The sequence below is a fragment of the Mirounga leonina genome, unplaced genomic scaffold, assembly GCF_011800145.1.
Source record: "Mirounga leonina isolate KUSES-001 unplaced genomic scaffold, KU_Mleo_1.0 Mir_125, whole genome shotgun sequence".
In the NCBI taxonomy this organism is placed as follows: Eukaryota; Metazoa; Chordata; class Mammalia; order Carnivora; family Phocidae; genus Mirounga; species Mirounga leonina.
Genome location: NW_023270305.1, coordinates 72,196,443 through 72,216,427, shown reverse-complemented (window position 1 = coordinate 72,216,427; position 19,985 = coordinate 72,196,443). Strand labels below are relative to the sequence as shown.

Below are 19,985 nucleotides of genomic sequence, written 5' to 3'. Positions count from 1 at the left end.
CCCAGAGTTTCAAATGAGTTGGGCGTGGGTCTGTGGGTGGGTGTGTAACTAAGAGCCTCTAGAAATCCTTATACGTATCTTTATGGGGCAAACTGCCTGCAGAGGGCCAAGTTATTCCAGAAGGGCAGGGGTGGTACTTGAGGCCTCAGGTCTAGGGCACAGGGGGGACCTCCTCACACCCGGTGCTAATGCGGGAGCCCACCTGCCCCAGTCTGCCACACAGCCTGAGTTTGGGGAAGCACTTGGCCTTGAGCAGCTTGAGCTGCTGACAAACAGGAGGTTTGTGGATGTGGGTTGAGTGACACGAGGGAGGGAGAGTTCCCATGGCTTGTGAGGCCTGACACGGGTCTTTTCAAAAGTGTTCTAACAGGTTGATGGGGAAAAGAGAGAGGGAAACCTGTTTTTGATACATTTGTACCAAAACTAGGAGGAGGAAATCGAATTCCTAGGTTTGCAGAGAAACGAAAGAACAACCCACCCTTTCATTTCTTGGGTCTAAGGTCTAAGGAATGAAGTGTGGAATTTTAAATGTGGGCATGTAGTTTAGAATTGTCCACCTTGTTGTCATGCAGGGCTGCACGCGTTAATTGCAGCTCTGCGAACAAACTTGGTGTTCTTGCTCCCCACGTTTATGTCCTATGTGGCTACACGCTCATACAACGGCATGTGTTAAGACAGGAGGGTTTGTGGCGCCGTCCCTTCTATTCTCAGCTGTCGCTTTCTCTTGGAGCGATTGCTTTGACCAGTGCATACCAGCAAGGTGGACAATGGGTGGTAAATATTGTGGGGGCTGCCGGGCTAGTTTTCATCTTTATAGGGGCGCTTCTGCCCTGGCTTACAGGCCTGTGCTCGGCTACTGCTTTCTGAATGGTCGGTTATGGCTCATGTCTGTAGGGCATCTCTATGGAGGAAGAGGGGGAGCCTTTAGTAAGTACTGGAAGGTCTGAAAGGCAAATTGTGACCAGTGGGCTTTGTTTCTGGTGCTCTTCGGAAAGAGGAGCTGATATTTTTAGCATCAAAACTACCACCTGCGATACAGACCTAAAGGATGAAGTGGTCTTACTCTGAGCTTCATAAAGAGCTTGAGCTACTCCTCTCTCAAGCTACTACAGGATCTTCATCTCCATCTGTTGGAAAGTTAAATGCCACATATATAGGTATAATGCAGATTTAGAGGCAGAATTGGAAGAGGACTTTCTAAGGAAGGAAGATGATTTAGGAAAGTCCTTCCTGCTGCTTTTTTTTTTTTTTAAAGATTTTATTTATTTATTTGACAGAGAAAGACACAGTGAGAGAGGGAACACAAGCAGGGGGAGTGGGAGAGGGAGAAGCAGACTCCCTGCGGAGCAGGGAGCCCGATGCGGGACTCGATCCCGGGACTCCAGGATCATGACCTGAGCCGAAGGCAGTCGCTTAACCAACTGAGCCACCCAGGCGCCCTGCTTTTTTTTTTTTTTTTTAAGATTTATTTATTTCAGAGAGAGCGTGTGCAAGCGTGTGGGGGGAGGGGCAGAGGGAGGAGAGAATCCTGAAGCAGACTCCTTGCTGAGCGTGGAGCCCGACAAGGAGCTTGATCCCAGGACCCTGAGATCCTGACCTGAGCCGAAACCAAGAGTGAGCAGCTTAACCAACTGAGCCACCCAGGTGCTCCCCTCCTTTCTGTCTTTGTCTTATAACATGAGGTCACTGGTCTGTGACTGCTGAATGTGTGAGAGATAGACCCCAAGGGTGACAGAGAACAGCCCAGAAAGGAGAGTGGAGATGTGCTCAGAAGCCATGGAGAATGGGGTTGAACTGAGTGGTTGGCTGGTGTAGCAGGTGCACCGAACAGAAAAATCATATAACTGAGTGCCTTATTCTTATACTGAAGAGCTGGCTGCAAAAATACCAAAAGTCCTTCCACCCCCTCCCCCCCACCCCCGTGCTTCTAGGAAGGACCAGACGACAGTTGAATTCAATGGTGGCTGGACCCACATCTGTGAGATACGTACAGGCAGGCTGTGTCGGCTTTACTTTGACCAAAGCCAGCACGGCCAGCCCGCTTTCAGGACAAGGACATAAACCCTCCAACGTAAATATGCTGAATATAGGTCTGCTTTCAGGGAAGTGGGGTGATCTTGAGGGTCCTTGACTTCCATCCTGTAGTATGTGAATTTCTAGAGCATTCACGGTGCTTTCCCACGTTCTCCCAGCTTCTCTGGGGAGGAAGCGCAGGCTCCTTTGGAAACAGCCATTCCTGGAATATCAGGTGCTGCAGCCTTTGGCCCACAGTAACTGGACCCATCTTGATCTGTAGAATTTGTCTAATTTCTCGCTGTGCCTGGAGGACTTTCTGAACATGCATGTATTTATCTTTGTGAGGGCTTGATAGTAAATTCCGAGCACTCCCCCATCTCTCTGTGGGGTCTCCTGGGAAGACAGTTGTGTGATGGTGTGAAAATGAGGACTGGGTTGGAAACGGGAAGCAGGGCAGGAGGGGCCTCTATGTGTGAGCCTGGCCCTGGTGAGGGGAGGATGTGTCTAAAAGATCACTCAGACTGGGGCGTTTAAAATTTATGCAACATTTTAAAAGTTACTCTTTTCCTAAAAGAAAATAGCTTCATTTTTAAAAAAGCTAACAATATGTGGTCAGGTAGAAAATTTAAGCAGAATAAAAATGAAAAGTGGAAATCCTACTACACAGAGTCAACTACTATTAACATTTTATGCAAAATCTTTTTACATATCACTTTCTGCAATTTTATAGAATTTATTTAAATGGGATCATACTGTAGAAGCTATTTCTAACCTACTTTTTCAATGTTGTGGACATCATATGTTTTCAGGGATCTCTTGAAGCAGAAAGGTTAGGTATTGTTTCCATTTTACAGATGTCAAGATGTGATATGGAGAAGTGTTATCTAAGGTCACCCAGCTAATAAGAAAGCTAAGAGTTCATATTCCTTACTTTGAGCGCAGTGCTAATTCTCTCAGATAAATTTAAAGAGCTCTTATTCGATGTGGCAAAGAAAAATTTTTATCTCTGTACAGTGGAATTTCCTCTCTACTAGAATTTTGGGGTATGACATAAATTCATCAGTATTTGCAAACATTGTGATTTCGCTGCCTTCTTGCTTTATTGGATGTTAGAACCAAGACCCAGGGTATGGGGGGGGTCCCCTAGGGTAGGATTTCTCCCCCATTCTCCACTGTCCATACTGATGTGACACTGATGGGCTTCTCTCCAGTGATACTTTTACTTGGATTTGTTTTTTTATTTTTTTATTTTTTGAGAGAGAGAGAGAGAGCTGGGGGAGGGGCAGAGGGAGAAGGAGAGAAAGAATCTGAAGCAGGCTCCACGCCCAGTGCAGAGCCTGACGTGGGGCTTGCTGTCATGACCCTGAGATCGTGACCTGAACTGAAATCAAGAGTCAGATGCTTAACCGACTGAGCCAGCCAGATGCCGCTTGGATTTGTTTTTTAAAGGTAATAATAGCTCATGTTTATTCAGCACTTACTGTATGCCCAGCACAGATCTCAGTTTAACTGCTTTTTTGAGCTGTCATTCATATACCATACAATTCACCCTGTTAAAGCATCCCAATCAGTGGTTTTTCAATCCAGAGAGTTGTGCAACCATCGTCACGCTCGGTTTAGAACATTTTCTTCACCCCAAGGAGGAACCCCAGACTTATGAGCAGTCACTCCCCACTTCTCCCTTATCCCCTGCTCTACATAATCACTAAGCTATTTTCTGTCTTTATGAGTTTTGCCTATTCTGGAAATTTCATATAAGGGGAATCAGGCGGTATGCAGTCTTTTATATCTGTAACACTTTCGAGGTCAGTCCCTGGTGTAGCTTGTGTCAGTATTTCGTGTGGCCGGGTGATGTTCTGTTGTGTGGCTCTGTCCCATTTTGTTGATCCGTTTATCAGCGGATGGATGTTTGGGTTGTTGCCATCCTGAACACGCGTGTCCGGGTTTTTGAGCAGATGTTCATTTTCGGTTCTCTGGGGTCTACGCCTAGGAGGGGAATTGCAGGGTCGTATGGTAAGTCCATGTTGAACCTTTTGAGAACCAGCCGAACTGTTTTCCAGACGGGCCGCACCATTTTACATTCCCACCCGCGGTGTATGAAGGTTTCCGTTTCTCCACGTCCTCGCCGGCACTTGGTGTTACGGACTTTCTGATCCTGGATCCTTAAACCATTGTTTGATGGTGATTCACAGTGTTGCTCAAACCAGGAAGGAGTATCTGTTTTGGTCTGTGAGTTTGTTGTCTTACTTTTGCGCAGAGGCGACCCCTTCTGCCTTGAGTACCCGTTCCCTCCGAGGTTGGCTGTGAAGTGGGGTGCGTGCTGGGACCCACGCAGGACCCGGCGGGGCTCATCCATTTTCACATCCGGCTTCACAGGGTTTTCTTTGTAAGCCCATGTGTTCGTTCACCGTTCCTGCCTCTTTGTCTTCTCTCTGCCCCCTCCGCCAGGGACCTGGAAGCCAGAGCACAGAACGAGTTCTTCCGGGCGTTCTTCAGGCTGCCGAGGCGCGAGAGGCTGCACGCCGTGCTGGACTGCTCGCTGTGGACGCCGTTCAGCCGCTGCCACACCGTGGGGCGGATGTTCGCCTCCGACCGCTACATCTGCTTCGCCAGCAAGGAGGATGGCTGCTGCAATGTCATCCTGCCGCTCAGAGAGGTAGGCGGAGCCCCGGCCGGCGCTTCCCGAGCCCGCCTTTTGCCCTTGAGCCCGTGGTGGCCAGGTCGCCGGCTGGGGCAGGGCTGCTCACCCAGTGGGGCTTTGCCGGCTGCAGACGGGCCTCTGGGGAGAAGCACGGCCTGCGTTTGACCAGTCCCCATGTGCTTGTTGCTTTTTCTGTCGTTGCTCCAACAGCCTGAAATGTGCCTGGAAGTGACTGGTGAGAAGCAAGCACTCTCACCTCCCTGCCTAGCAGTTAAAGCTTTTCCAACAGCTCTTAGGAAGGATTCCACCCCTTGCACTCACAAAAAGGGGAAAGAAAAAAGGCAACCGACAAAACGCATCACCTTTTGCCAATGTCAGATTGCATGACTTTTGTACCCTCCTGGGACTTGAGTGAAACATTTAAAAAATGTTTCCTTTAATATGGATCAGGTCCCTTCCCTTCCTGCTATAAAATTCTGCGATCTGTCCCTGGAAATGCAGGGCAACCTGAGGCTACTTCCTGATCTGCCGTCCTCAGTCCTTTGGTTTCAGGGCATGTCTGTGGTGACCATACCCACCCCTCTGTTTCCCATCAGGACCTCCAAATTCTGAGCACTGTTCTTTGGGAAAACTCAGAATTTTTCATCCATGTGATCTACCTCCATGTCATTTTCTAGATGTTTTCATTTTGCAAATATTCTTACTTAGGAGCGGAGCAAGGAATCCAAGAGTTGTCCTGTGCACTTACTTGTCTTATTGTAACATATATGTAACATCACATTTCCCACTTCACCCACTTTTAAGTGTTATGGTTCAGTAGTGTTAAGTACATTCACAGTATCATCCTACCATCACCAGAACTTCCTCGTCTTCCCCAGCTGAAACTCTGTTCCCATTAAGCACTCACTCCCCATCCTCCCTCTCCAGCCCCGGGCAACCACCCCTCTACGTTCTGTCTCCTAATCGCACTACTCGAGGTCCCTCGTCTAAGTGGGATCATACAGTATTTGCCCATCTGTGGCTGGCTTATTTCACCGAGCATGATGTCCTCCAGGTTCATCCATGTTGTAGCACATGTCAGAATTTCTCTCCTTTTCAAGGCCGAGTCCTATTCAGTTGTGTGGGTAGATCACATTTTGTTCCTCCGCTCACCTGTCGATGGGTACTAGAGTTACCGTAAATAGGCTGCCTTAGATAATTTTTAACTTCTGTATCCGTTCCTTAGGGCAGTTGTTTGGTTTTGCCTTCTTTCTGGTGGTATTTTCCTAAATAGGTAATTGACATGCCTGCCCTCCGTTGTCTGTTGCTGGACCTTTTGTGTGTAACTTTTTGCAATAGGTGGTGAGCATTGAGAAGATGGAGGACACAAGTCTCCTCCCTAATCCCATCATCATCAGCATCAGGAGCAAGATGGCCTTCCAGTTCATCGAGCTAAAGGACAGAGATAACTTGGTGGAAAGCCTGCTCATGAGGCTGAAGCAGGTGCACGCCAAACACCCCGTGCATTATGACACCTCACAAGATGAAGACATGGTATGATGCTTAGAAACAGTGGGATCCTATAAAGTGAAGATCTCTTTTCTCACCCCTTCTAGGGCAGTGGTCTCTAAAGGGAGTGCGCATAACCACAATCCACTTGGAAATGAGAGAACTGTGTTAGAGATGATTGGGCCTGTGTATTAGACAGTGTATCACTTCTGATACTCGAGGGGTCCTGAGTGGGTGCTGCACAGGTTAGAGGGTGGCCCACGCAGTGAGTGGTTTGAGGGGCTAACAGGGTACCCTGCTCACAGGTTAGAGGGGCTCATAGGGCACCACCCCACACCAGAGGTTAGGGGAACTGATGGGCACCCCTCCATATGTTAGAGAGGTTGGTGGGGTACCCACACACATCAGAGGGATTGACAGGGCACCTCTCCCAGGCTAGAGGGTTTGATGGGTATCGACCTGCATGCAGGTTAGCGGACACCTTCCTCGTAGGTTGGAGGGGTCTGTGCTCCGCCCCCTCCCCCGAGATTGAGGGGATGTTATTTGGGGGCAGATGGAACTTGTTAAAAGAGAAGTTACATTGTCCTTAAGGCTGGACAGCTGGAAAACAGACCTGGATCTGCTGGGGACTCCTCTCCTGCTGTTTCACACCCGTCCCTCTCTTTCTTCACCTCTTTTTTTTTTTTTTAAGACTTTATTTATTTGACAGAAAGAAACATAGCGAGAGAGGGAACACAAGCAGGGGGAGTGTGAGAGGGAGAAGCAGGATCCTTGCTGAGCAGGGAACCCGATGCGGGACTCGATCCCAGGACCCTGGGATCATGACCTGAGCCGAAGGCAGACACTTAACGACTGAGCCACCCAGGCGCCCCTTTTCACCTCTTTTTACCAGTGCAGTGACAGGGAGGAAAGGATATAGTTTCTCAGTACCCGAGAGCTGTTTTCTAAAGATGGTCATCCTCAGTTCTGGAAGCATACAAGAAATGGTTCTTGTCTGCCCCGCTCTTGGCCCCATACCCTGTATGCTGTGAGCAGCCTTCCCAGGAAAGCACAGTGTGGACCACATTCTTTTCTGAGGATCAAATCTGTTGGGGCTAATGTTAGTCTGTTTCCCTTGAGTCCTACACAGGCGTGTTTAAGTATGTTACCTTCGTGGCGCCTGGGTGGCTCAGTTGGTTAAGCACTGGGCTCTTGATCTCAGCTCAGGTCACAATCTCAGGGTCCTGGGATTGAGCCCCTTGTCGGGCTCCATGCTCACTGGGGAGTCTGAGGATTCTCTCTCTCCCTCTCCCCCTGCTCACTCATGTTCACACACTCACTCTCTCTCAAATAAATAAATTTAAAAAATATGTTACCTTCATGCCTCCAAAGGCAAAACAAAGACTCTTCCATAAGTAATGACTTTCTTCTAGCTACGTCCTTTTTTTTTATGTCTTTCCAGCAGACTTCACCTGTGTTTCATTCAACAAGCATGTGCAGTGACCACAAGTTTGGGGATCTTGAAATGGTGTCCTCTCAAAATAGCGAGGAAAGTGAAAAAGAGAAGAGCCCGCGGCTCCACCCTGAGGCCCTGATCTCTGTGTTCCAGCAGGCGGGCAGCCAGAGCCCCGACTCACGAATGGTGGGTGGCCTGGCTCTGCCTTTGCCGGACCCCGGCAGAGCCGGCACGGGTGGGGGTTCCCAGCTGTCAGGCCTGCTGCGGGCCGTGCACCTGCTGGCGCCAGCCTCGCGGGCCTCAGGAGAGCAGGTGTGGTGCAGGTTGCTGGCCACCCCAGCAGCTAGCACCCCTCCCTCTCCCTCCTGGGCAGTAGTGGGAGGGCCCAGCCGATGCCAGCTGCCTGGGCACGACCGGGTGCATGGAGGATGTGATCAGATGACTGAGGCCGTCGGCTTTCCCTACCTGCCCCTTAAGTGGCTCTCGGACACAGCTCTTGGCCATGTGACCTGGAGAGCATCAGTGCTGTCCTTTGTGGGTTCTTGCAGGTGCAGAACAAGTGTTCCCCTTCTTACCCAGGGGTGTCTGTGTGGGCTCCTTTTACAGTATTGCTTGGTTCTCTCCTGGAACAAAAGGTCTCCTGTGCTGTAGTTTTACCGGACAAAAGATATTTCTGTTACATCTACTTATCCTTGTCCTCTTTATAGGGAGAATCCGAGGGAAATGTCATGCACTGTGGGGTAAAGAGGCTAGAAATTGTACTCTGGAAAGACACTGCGGCTGGAGGGAGGCTGCGTTGGGACCACGTGTGCCGGGGGTGTCTGTGGACGTTACCACCCCAAGCTGTGCCTTGTCACCTACTTGGCTACTGTATAATCGTTAGCTTTATTCATTCAAAACGGAGCCTTCTGATAATGCTTTACACAGAGCAGCTCAATGAGCTCCTGTAAGAATACTGAATATATGTAGAAGGTTCTCCCCTTACTGGAGAATGCAGATAATGAAAAGCATATTAAACATGTTGCTTAATGGGACGCCTGGGTGGCTCATTCGGTTAAGCGGCTGCCTTCGGCTCAGGTCATGGTCCCAGGGTCCTGGGATCGGGTCCCGTATCGGGCTCCCTGCTGAGAGGGGAGCTTTCTTTTCCCTCTGCCTGCCCCTCCTCCTGCTTGTGCACGTGCTCTCTGATAAGTAAATAAAACCTTAATAAAAAAACAAAACATGTTGCTTAAAAGGTACTAACAACTCCTGTCATCTAGGGATAATTTTAAAGAATTTTTAGTTGCCTAGAGAAATGGTATCTGTCTTGTGTCTGATAATGAGAACAGTATGATTTTTTTCAGGCTCCAGTTTTTCCTCTGGCTGTCCCGGAGCTCAGGGCAAATTATGAGGTCCCCCCCCCCCCCCGCCGCCCCCCCCTTGTTCACCCTCTGAGCTGACCCGTGTTTCAACAGCTGGCTTGGTGTTAACATCCTGAGATGCTTCCCCTGATGTCCCCCACTCCCACCCCACCCTCCCAGTTGCTTTGGACTTGAGTATCTGGACAAACCTATTCTTACTATCAACTTTGCCAAGGAAATGGCATTTTATTTGCGTAAACTCTCCTGCTGGGTTCTGAACTCCAGAAGGGCTGTTACTTGGTGTTGTTACTCATCTTTACATCCTCTGTGCCTGCGAGTGTTTCAAAAATATTTGCTGAACCAGTTGCCCATCACTGTTGGTCCCTCTGTTAACAGAGGCAGCCTCCCTCTGCGGTGGGTTGCAGATGGGCTGTGGTGGAAGGCATGGAAGGGCTTCTTTGCACGTTAACAGCATTTCCATCTCCAGTCCAGGGAACAGATAAAAATAAGCCTGTGGAATGACCACTTTGTGGAATATGGCAGAACCGTGTGTATGTTCCGCACAGAGAAGATCCGGAAGCTTGTAGCCATGGGGATCCCCGAATCTTTACGTGGCAGACTCTGGCTGCTTTTCTCAGGTACGTGTTTCTGGTATTTTTAGGCAAACTGTTATTTCTGGAGCGGACACAGGAACAGAGGCCCAGATCTGAACAGCGTGTATGTGCAGACAGGTCCTCTGTCTCTGGATTCTTCCTGCATCGTTGCCAGCCAAGAACTTCGGCACCCTTACTGTGTTAGCTGTAGGACCTTGGTCCAGTTGCCCAAGACCTTGGGCTGCGGTGTCCTCCTTGGCCAATGTGAGGCCTGGCTGAAGGCCTCTCCTCTCCTTTAAAAATAACTTGGAGTGTGTATGTAGTCTTGAGAACTCTGTTAAAGAACCTCCTAGAAGTGAAGTGTCTTTCTAGGACATACATTTGAACTAGACTAAACAAACCAACCCTCTGTATGTTGTTCACTTGCAGTGGCGTTGAAATAAATCCCCCAGCATACTTTCTGTTGGTCCCTCCTTTGTGGAAGATGCACGGCATCCCCAGGAGGCACCATTGCAGAGATTTCTGCCCCACTTCCTCCTCCCACACCACTTGAGCCATTCAGTGATGACCTTGTCTGGCCTCAGGCCCCAGGACTTTCCCTCTGTTGCTGTTTGGTGATGTCTGGGAATCCCTCATCAGGATGCTCTCCAGTGGGTGGGCAGAGATGAGGACTGACTTCTCTAGAGACGTGTTGAGCAATGTCTCCACATTGAGGGTGGCCGTTTTGTCTGGCTCAGTAGGAGAGGGGGGGCCTTGCAAGCAGGAAGGGAAGGCCCCTGTCCAGTGGGGTGGCTTTGCTATTCCTGTCAGGGTGCAGCTGGAGGCCTGGGAGGGGGTCTGCTCTTCCTCGGTGGCCCCGTGGGCTCAGGTCAGCACGAGCCTCCTGGAGGCCAGGCCTGGGTACCTGTCTTCTCCCTGCACCCTTTTTTTTTTTTTTTAAAGATTTTATTTATTTATTTGACAGAGACAGCGAGAGAGAGAGCACAAGCAGGGGGAGTGGGAGAGGGAGAAACAGGCTTCCTGCCAAGCAGGGAGCCCGATGCGGGGCTCGATCCCAGGACCCCAGGATCATGACCTGAGCTGAAGGCAGACGCTCAACCGACTGAGCCACGTAGGCGCTCCTCCCTGCACCCTTCTTATGTTCCTCCCTCGTGTGGCTTCATGCCAGACCTTCACCCCAGTGATCCCTCTTCCCTCTTCTCAGTCCCTCCCCCGAATAGCCAAGCCCATCCCCTCTCTGGCCCAGGGTGCCCAGGTGTATGTTTCCTGCTTTCCGACATACGTGCTGGCGTCTGCTTAGTTGGGATTCATTGATGGGTTTATCACTGCTCACCTTGTTTCACATGCTGAGTCCCTTTTGGCTGGTTTCTTCAGCAAGACAGGCCTTTTTGAAATCAAAAATGTCTTCTGCATTTTTGTATTTAATGGAAACAATGTCTACACAGGGTTGAAAGGAAAATAGGAACGAGCAAAGAAAGTCACATGAGTCACCTTAACCATCTAACAGTTGACATCTATTAATGCCACTGGGTGTATAGTCTACCCCTTTAATGGACATACACAGACATCATATTAAAAAAAAAAAAAAAAAGCTAGCTCCTAAAGGGCTGTCTTTCCTTCAAAGTGACAGTGCTGACAGAAAGGTTGCTGTGGGATTTAGGCTGTCGCGTGTTGAGGGGCAGCTGTTAGTATTAAGCCTTGAGGACAAGGGAATGTCGTAGTGATTGTTTATGGGATGGGATGAGGAATCACAGTTAGCAGAAGGCTGAGTTGAGGAGGGCAGTTTACTAAAGCCAATCAGAATTTAAAGACCTAGGCTGGCGATTAAAGGCAGAACTGGGCCCTTTCTGCTTGCCCTGCTCTCCTGGGACCTCCATACGTGGGGCTGGCCTCTGTCCTGGAGCCCCGCCCACCACCAGCGCCCCTGCGGGATCACTGGCTGGAACCACAGGTGCCCTGGTGCTGGCTGACGAGGGCATGGGATCCTCACCCCTGGTGTCCCTTGCTTGTCAGAGGCCTGGGGGGCAGCTCGGGGGTGGGTGGACTGTGCTTGGCCGCCCTGCCTATCATGATCCCAGCCTCAGAGTTTCTTGTTGGCAGCTTGTTGGCTCCTTGATAATTGTTTGATTACTAAACATAAGTGCACCTTCTCATGTGTTTCCCACATACGTACTCAGTAATTTTGTGTTAATATGTGAAAATTGTGTGTACGTCTGTATGTATAGATACACACATATATCCACTGTCCCTATTACTAGAGAATACAACTTACAAAAAGCATATTAATACAACTGTTTCTAGTATGAGCTGTTTCCTTTCTCTCGCTAAGGTTATTCTTAGAAAAGCCATGTTGTTTCATTTTTTCTTTTTTGTTTTTGGCAGAAATGAAGTCCTTTCGGCCTATGTGTGGTCTCAAAATATTTTCTGTCCCTCCAGTAACGAGACTGCACTGAGGTCTTCCGGCAGGACAAGCCCCCTCCCCATGTTGACTCTGTCCCGGTAATCCGCCCCCTTGAAAAATTACTTTTAAATCGTCAGATGCTGTAACCGATCTCGCCTCGCATCCGGGTTACTATGGTAATCTGGTGGAGGAGTCCATGGGAAAATGTTGCCTGGTGACCGAGGAGATAGAACGGGACCTGCACCGTTCCTTACCGGAGCATCCCGCCTTCCAGAATGAAACGGGAATTGCTGCTTTGAGGAGAGTCCTGACAGCCTATGCCCACCGGAACCCCAAAATTGGGTACTGCCAGGTGAGGTGTGCAGTGGAGGAGCAGAAATCTTTGAGTTTGTGTCTTGTGTTGGTCACCCAGGCTTCGGGTTCTGTTGTTCTCGACTGGTAGCGAAGACTGTCCTGTGAAGGCTCTGTGCTTTGTCTCTTCCCTTAAAGAATGTATTGAATAAGGTCAAAGGAATCATCTTCGTATAGTCAAACAGGCTGATTACTTGAGATTAGAAACTGTGGTGCCCGAAAAGAGCAGTGCACATGATGAGTCACTGTCCACGGCAGGACACATTGTCTTTACCGCCCCTCCAGGCCTCCGCTGTAGGACGGCACTGATAACGCTTCTGTGGAGCTTTATCTTTCTAGATCTCTACAGAAGTTACAGGGATTATTTTTTAAATATCAGTGCTGTTTGGGGAGGAAAAAGATGTTTGGGGCCGATCCTTTTCCTTCAGGAAGCACAAGTGGAGGTAAGATGCCCTCTGAACAGTTGTTGAGTTTACTCGGAAAGTTTATTCAGGGATGTGGTAAACAAGCACAAAATAGAACCCAGTAAAACAAAACACCACTGCCCCCACCCCACCACTAGACTGGGTTAGAGAAGTCTCTGATACCTGAAAATAGACGAGTTTAAACTTTGTTTTCCTGTGAAAAGCAAAATCAATGCGTGAATGTGTGTGTGTGTGTGTGTGTGTTAGAACATACACACAGAATAGCTGGATTTGACCTGAGCCTAAGGCATGCACCACAGCTGACCCCAGCCTTCCTAGATGGGGACAGTGACAGAGTGGTGGCTGGTGGCTCAGCCTGGGGTGTCTTGTGGGGACCATGTTGATAAACACGGTCATTCCACTTGACAAGTGTCAGTGTGGTTGGGCTAGACTGGGTCTCTCATTGACAGTCTTGACTTCTGTGGACCCTTTGGGCTTGTGTGATTTTTAATGTCTGTGTGGCACGACGTGGTCTGACATGAAGCGTCCCCTCCTCTGTGAACCCTGAGCAGTCCATGAACATCCTGACTTCCGTTTTGCTGCTGTACGCCAAGGAGGAGGAGGCCTTCTGGTTGCTCGTCGCTGTGTGTGAGCGGATGCTGCCCGACTACTTCAACCACCGAGTCATTGGTAAACTGCCTCCTTCCTCCTCCTCTTCCTCTTCTGTGCTTGGGGAGCAGGGACAGAGCCTGGGCAAAGACATTTGTCATCAGTCCTTGTTCAGAAATCCCCTGTGCCACTCAGCTGGTCTCTGTACAAACACTGTTTGGCTCTTGAATGTGCAGAACCAACTGGCGTAATCTCTGCACCATTCTGGCAAAAGGGTGGACTGAGGTTACCTGAAAAGAAAAATGTTTAGGTTCGAGAAACAAGTTGAAAAGTGAAAACCAGAGAGGTTTTTTGCTGATACTGCGGCCTGGAAAGGGAGGGTGGTGTTGCCCTTCGTACCCAGGGAGCTCCTGCAGACAGATGTCCCCTTTCCCTTGTGGAGACTCTCGAGGCTGGACCTGAAGGGCAGATTTGGGACATCCCCCGCTCCCTGCCCCGGCCTTGGATACACTGATAAGTGAGAAGGCCCACTGTTGCTGGCCCCGGCTCTGGGCAGACCTGTGACCCCACAGCACTCAGGCACCCACTTGGTGCCTTCTTTTTCTGTGGTGGATTGGCATTTGCATTATCCCTGTGGTCCAGCCCCTCCTAGTGGACAAAATGACAGAAACCTTGCTTCGGCTTGCTGATACTCTCCCGTACCTTTTCTGGAGATGGCCTAAAATTCGGGCGGCAGCGGTGGGAACAGAAACAAAAGAACCAATCTGAGACAGAATTTGGCAAAAGACTGGAGGTAGGGGCAGGGCAGGAAGAAGACGCTCCCGAAGAAGACTGGTGTCAAGAACCGAGGGAATGTGAGGACCCCTGGGAGTGTGGGGGCGGGGGGTGGCTGGGAAGGATGTGGCGGAGTGCTCTAGACTGTCTTCCCTGGCTCCCTCCAGGTGCCTGAGTGACGGGCTTCCTTCCCTTTCCACTTTATGCTGTGGGAGGCGGTCTAAGCTTGCACACAGTAGCACGGACTCCTCAGAGTGTCAGGGTCACCGGGAGGCAAGCTGCCAAAGCCGCCATCGGTTGATGGTGCTCCTACGGGACAGTGTCTACTCCTCAGTGACCAGCAGCGCCCCCTAGGTAATGTGTACACCTGTGTGAGCACCGCCCCAATACAGGCTGGAGCATTTCCATAACCCCCCACTTCCCTTCTGCCCCTTCCCTGCCACAGGCAACACTCGGTCCTGGGGTCTGTCACCACGGGTTAGTTGGGCCCAAGTTCTTGAACTTGGTCTCAGTGTAACCATGGAGAACACACTCTTCTGGGTCTGTTTTCCTGCACACGACACGCGGTTGCTGAGGCATTAGTACTCTGCTCCTTCTTCTGGCTGAGTCACCCTGCACACTCAGACCGTGATTCGTTTAGAGGTCTGCGTGGTTTCCAGTCTTTTATCGTAAGTGAAGTTGAGATACACATGCATGTGTAAGTAAGTAAGTGACTCAAGATTGTCCGTTTTCTTGAGTGTTTACCTAGGAGTAGAATTGCTAGGCCATAGGGCATAGGTCAACTAAGAAACTGTTGGTTTTTCAAAGCGGATACACTGCGGTCACAGATCTCCTACCAGCAGTGTGTGAGTTCTGGTTGCTCCACATCCCTGTTAGCCTTCAGAGTTGTCTTTTTAAGTTTTGCCATTCTAGCGGGGAAGAAGGGATCTATCATGGAGGTTTTACTTTGCATTTCTTCGATGAATGATGTTGAACATATTTTTCTGTGCTTCCTGGCCATTTGTTTATTGTCTCTTTTGAAGTGTCTGCTCACATCTTTTGCCTATTTAAGAAAAAATGGGTTATTGACCACTAAGTTGCAAGAGTTTTATTTTGAATACAAGACCCTTGTCAGGTATATGTATTATAAATATTTTCTTAATGTGAAGTTTGCATTCCTATTTTTACTAATGTTTTTTGAGGAATACCAGTCTTTTATTTTCATGAAGTCCAATTTATAATTTTTTTTCTGTGGCTAGTGCTTTTTGTGTCCTAAGAAATGATGCCTTTTTCCTATATTTTTCTTTAGAAGCTTTATAGTATTAGCTTTTATATTGAGGTCTACGACACATTTCAAATGTATTTTCTTGTATGATGTGAAGTAGGACTTGAGGTCCCCACCCTGCTCCCACACAGGTGTGCACTTGATTGAGCATTATTTTTTGAAAAGACTGTCCTTTCCCCACTGAATTGCTCTAGTCAGTGTCAAAAACCAGTTAAGTACGAGTCCTTTTCTGGACTCAAATTCTGTTTCATTGTTCTGCTCATCTCCGAGTAGTTTCAGTTTCAGGCTAACTTTAGAAAGTGTGACTCCTTCCCCAACCAAGTCTCCGTGGTCTGCCTTTTTCAGGGGCCCAGGTAGACCAGTCGGTCTTTGAGGAGCTCATCAAGGAGCACCTCCCCGAGCTGGCGGAGCACATGAATGACCTCTCCGCCCTCGCGTCCATCTCTCTCTCCTGGTTCCTGACTCTGTTCCTCAGCATTATGCCTCTGGAGAGTGCGGTGAGCGTTGTGGATTGCTTCTTCTACGATGGGATCAAAGCCATTTTCCAGCTGGGGCTGGCCGTGCTGGAAGCCAATGCCCAGGGCCTGTGCAGCAGCAAGGACGATGGCCAGGCCCTCATGGTCCTCAGCAGGTGGGCTCACGGGGTTGGGGTGGCGGGTTGAGGAGGGCTATCACGGGCTCTGCAAAATAGACCAGGTGGAAGCAGCAGCGGGTGCTCAGCAGGGCTGTCACTGTGGAATTTTTCCTTCCACTCTGCCACTTGTCACGCCGTGGTCCCCCCCCCCCAAGCCAGCCAGTGAGGTGGCACTGTTGCCTGCATGTGGTGAAGAGCGCCATCTTCCCAGCTCCTCTCCAGCAAGTGAGGGTACAGGAGGAGAGTGGGCCATCCGCGCTTGTCTCTGGGGAGATACACACTCATAGTGGCCTGGAATGGGGCAGGCAGGCACTGGGAACTGGTGGTCTCAGGCAGCCAGCTGGAGGTTTCGGACGTTTGATGTGTAGGGGCTTGGTGTGTTGCAGTGCAAGAAAAGTCCCACGAGGCCGAGGACTGGAATCTGGCTCTCTCGTAGCTGAGGGCAAGTTGAAAGACAGATGAAAGTTTCCCTTTCAGAATACTGTGGAAGCTTACAGTGGCACGTGTATGCACAGAACTTTGTGTTGACTTCACCAGAGTCCCAGGTCTCTGCAAACCTACCCATGGGGCCCAGATGAACAAGTCTGGCTTTAGGCGTGTCTCCTTTCCTCTAAAGGAGCACAGTAGTTATCTTGCCCTCCTCCCAGTGTTTGGAGACGGATGAGCTGGGTCTGAAAGTGCTCTGACATTTCCCCCGGCCCCTGGGAAGGTAGCGGGTGGGGTGCGGTTCGCAGGCGAGGGGAAACCAGTGCTTCAGTGGTGGGTTGTGTGCTCAGGTTTCTAGATCACATTAAGAATGAGGACAGCCCTGGACCCCCCGTCGGCAGCCACCATGCCTTTTTGTCCGATGACCAGGAGCCCTACCCTGGGACTGACATTGCCGACCTGATCCGGGACTCCTATGAGGTAACTGGGCCTGGCCCCGTCCCCACCCTCATCCTCCGGGAAACCTGGTCAGAGATGGGTGTTGAGGGACATTCGTTTCTCTGCAGAAATTTGGAGACCAGTCTGTGGAGCAGCTCGAGCACCTGCGCTGTAGGCACAGGATCAGGGTTCTCCAGGGCCACGAAGATACCACAAAGCAGAACGTAGTGAGTCATGGGTTGTCAGAATGGCAGTTGGGCGCGAACCTGGGCTCTGTTCCTGTGGATCTCATGAGAATGCCAGCTTTTGGGGCACCTGGCTGGCATGTGACTCCTGAACCTTGGGGTCCCGAGTTTGAGCCCCACGTTGGGTGTAAAGATTACTAAAAGTAAACTAAAGAAACTTAAGAAAAAGAATGCCACCCCACCCCCCTGCATTGAATTAGGGTGACCTGGCATAGAAACGGGTTTGAGAGTCAGACAGATTGTGAGCAATTTAAGCCCCGTGAGCCTCAATTTCCCCAGTTGTAAAGGAGGCTACTAATAGCCAGCATCTGGGATTAAACGAGGTACGATATAGAAAATGCCTGGCACGGAAGGCCTGCAGTGTTGTTCTTCGGGAGGAACTTCCTGCCCCAGCCTCGTCTTTGCTAGAGTTTGACTTCCATTAAACTCACGCGTTTGTCCCCAGGCACTGATGTGTGAATTGGCAAGGCTGAGGGTAAACACCTTGAGAAAGTTACCATAACGTGATCCTGGCATCAGAAAGGAACAGATTGCTCTGGTAGACAGGACTTGCACCTGGTGTCCCCCACGAGCAAGAAGAGCCCCCCCGTTCCCTTTGATCCTCCCAGGTGCAGGCAGAGAATTCATTGCTGTTGGTTCTTTCCTCAAGCTCCGCGTTGTTATCCCAGAAGTCTCCATTCCTCCTGAAGACCTGGAAGAACTCTATGACTTATTCAAGGTAGGAAACTCTGGGAAGATGAGGGAGTGACAGGCCCCAGCCCACGTTGTCACCTGCCCCACCTGCCAGCTCCGTCTTCGTCTCGCCTGCCTACAGCTCACACAAGCGCTGTGCTCTGCAGAAGGCCTTCCTTCCGTGCTGGTAGCCCGTTCCACACTGTTCTACACGGAGTTCCCAGGCCTTGGTGGATGGAACAGTGACCATTACTGACATTCCCACCTCTTATGCTTTATGAGGACTCCTAACCCCCCCATAATACATGTAGACATATTTTTATATTTGGCTGGTACATGTGCTACTTTATCTTCTATTTTCCCTCGGTACTGTTAACACTTTTCCATGTTGCCACATAGTCTTACTCATTTTAAAATAGCCTTATAATCTATCAGATTGGTAATAGTAAATAAACCATATTTCTAATATTTAGATATTTAGGTGGATTCTCAGGTCTTGCTACTTACTTAAATCACCCAGCAAAGAACATTTTCAGGTGCCCTGCTGGAAGCGTCCTTGCTTGAAAGAGTGGATAAAAGTGGGGCAGGGAGACAGGCACAGTGATCCACTCCTGATAGCCTGGCAGTGAGTCCCCACACCTACATGCAGCTACACCAGTGGTACAGTTTCTGTGGGATGGGGCCCTTCGAGATGCACAAACCAAACTGTAGCCTGTATTACTAAAATGTGTTTGATTTTTCAAATTTCAGTTCCACTGATGATGCCTGAGAGTGCTCATTTCCTACACTCCACACTCACCTAGCGTTTATTATAGATCTTTTGCAATTTTGCTAGTCTTGTAGAAAATTGCATTTTATTTTAATTTAAATTTATCCATTAGCGAGGTTGAGTACCATACAGATAATTGTGTACTTCTTTGTATCACCTGCTTATATCCATGGTCTTTTTTTTTTTTTATATCAGTTTGTTTTTCTGTAGGATTCTGTGTAAACTGATTGCTTCAGTCCTTGGCTTACTTATTATAACTGTTTTCTTGGCAGGATTCTGTGGGTCTTAAGCATCACAGGATGCACAGATACACAATGGACTTTAGTAGTGTGTCTTGGGTTTTTAGGAATGGAAATTTCATTAGACCGTTGTCTCACACTGAAAAGTTCTTGGGGTATTTTTCACAATTCTGCAAAGGCTATTCGAAGAACTTGACTGCCAACAAGTATGACAGTAAAATTATAAATGGCATTTTGGTTTCCATCCAAGGATCTGTGCTTACGTGTTACAGCCTCCATATTCGTTTCCGCGCCACCGGGATGGGGGGAGGACACTTCTGCATAGAAGCCCACAGTCATTGGGAATTACTTCAGTGAGCCGAGACGTCCCAGGAGGTGACTTAGCATGGATGTAAGAGATGCGTCCTAAAGAGGCAAACCTCAGGGACAGGGCCAGTTTTGATTGCTCTGGTTGTCAGTGTATTCCCAAGACTTTGAATCACTTTTTTTTTTTTTTACTTCCAGTTTTTTGAATTGTTAATATATTCATCTGGTTCAAAATTTATAAGAAGGTATGCAGTAAAAAGACTTGGTTCTGGGGCGCCTGGGTGGCTTAGTTGGTTAAGCTTCTGCCTTCAGCCCAGATCATGATCCCAGGGTCCTAGGATCGAGTCCCACATCGGGGACTGCGGGGAGTCTGCTTCTCCCTCTCCCTCTGCCTCTCCCCACTGCTCGTGCACTTGCTCTTTCATGCGCTCTCTCAAATAATAAAATCTTAAAAAAAAAAAAAAAAAAAAAAGACGACTTGGTTCTACATTTGAGTCCCCACCCGTATGTTCCCTCCCCACAGGCAACCAGGGCAACTGGTTTCTTCTGTATTCTGTAGATCTGTCTAGCACTTTTTCATTTTCAGATGTGATTTGATGAGAAAATAGAATAAAAATTAGGTCTCCTAGAATTAAAACTATGGCAGCTGAACTGCACATTGAAAAATGGTTAAAATGGTAAGTTTTGTTAGGTATTGTGTGCTACAATAAAAAGATCCTAGAGAAAGAGGTCAAAATTACATATTCTTGTGGGCAAGAAGTGTAAGATAACAAGGGAGATCTTTTACTTGTCTTGTTAGAGTAATGAGATTGTAAGTACTTTAATTTTTTTCATTTGTTCGTGTTATAATGTTCTTATTCAATACATAATTTATGAGGCCAAGTGAGTCCTGAGAGAAGGCCAAGTTAACTTTGGCTTTTAAGCATGCAGCCCCCCACAG

The 19,985-nt window shown here is 49.0% G+C and overlaps 1 protein-coding gene across 6 annotated transcripts in view; it reads left to right on the top strand.

The window, feature by feature from the left end:
• TBC1D8 (TBC1 domain family member 8) overlaps positions 1-19,985 on the top strand; it is a 98,397-nt gene that overhangs the window by 66,787 nt on the left and 11,625 nt on the right. For 4 of the 6 annotated variants that reach the window (XM_035001801.1, XM_035001799.1, XM_035001797.1 and 1 more), the window contains 10 exons: positions 4,465-4,672; positions 5,996-6,190; positions 7,587-7,766; positions 9,408-9,558; positions 12,052-12,266; positions 13,242-13,359; positions 15,662-15,947; positions 16,727-16,856; positions 16,943-17,041; positions 17,709-17,777. In XM_035001801.1, the coding sequence (XP_034857692.1) occupies positions 4,465-4,672; positions 5,996-6,190; positions 7,587-7,766; positions 9,408-9,558; positions 12,052-12,266; positions 13,242-13,359; positions 15,662-15,947; positions 16,727-16,856; positions 16,943-17,041; positions 17,709-17,777 (1,651 nt within the window). The remainder of the gene's footprint in view (positions 1-4,464; positions 4,673-5,995; positions 6,191-7,586; positions 7,767-9,407; positions 9,559-12,051; positions 12,267-13,241; positions 13,360-15,661; positions 15,948-16,726; positions 16,857-16,942; positions 17,042-17,708; positions 17,778-19,985) is intronic. The other 2 variants (XM_035001800.1, XM_035001798.1) reach the window with 1 other exon arrangement.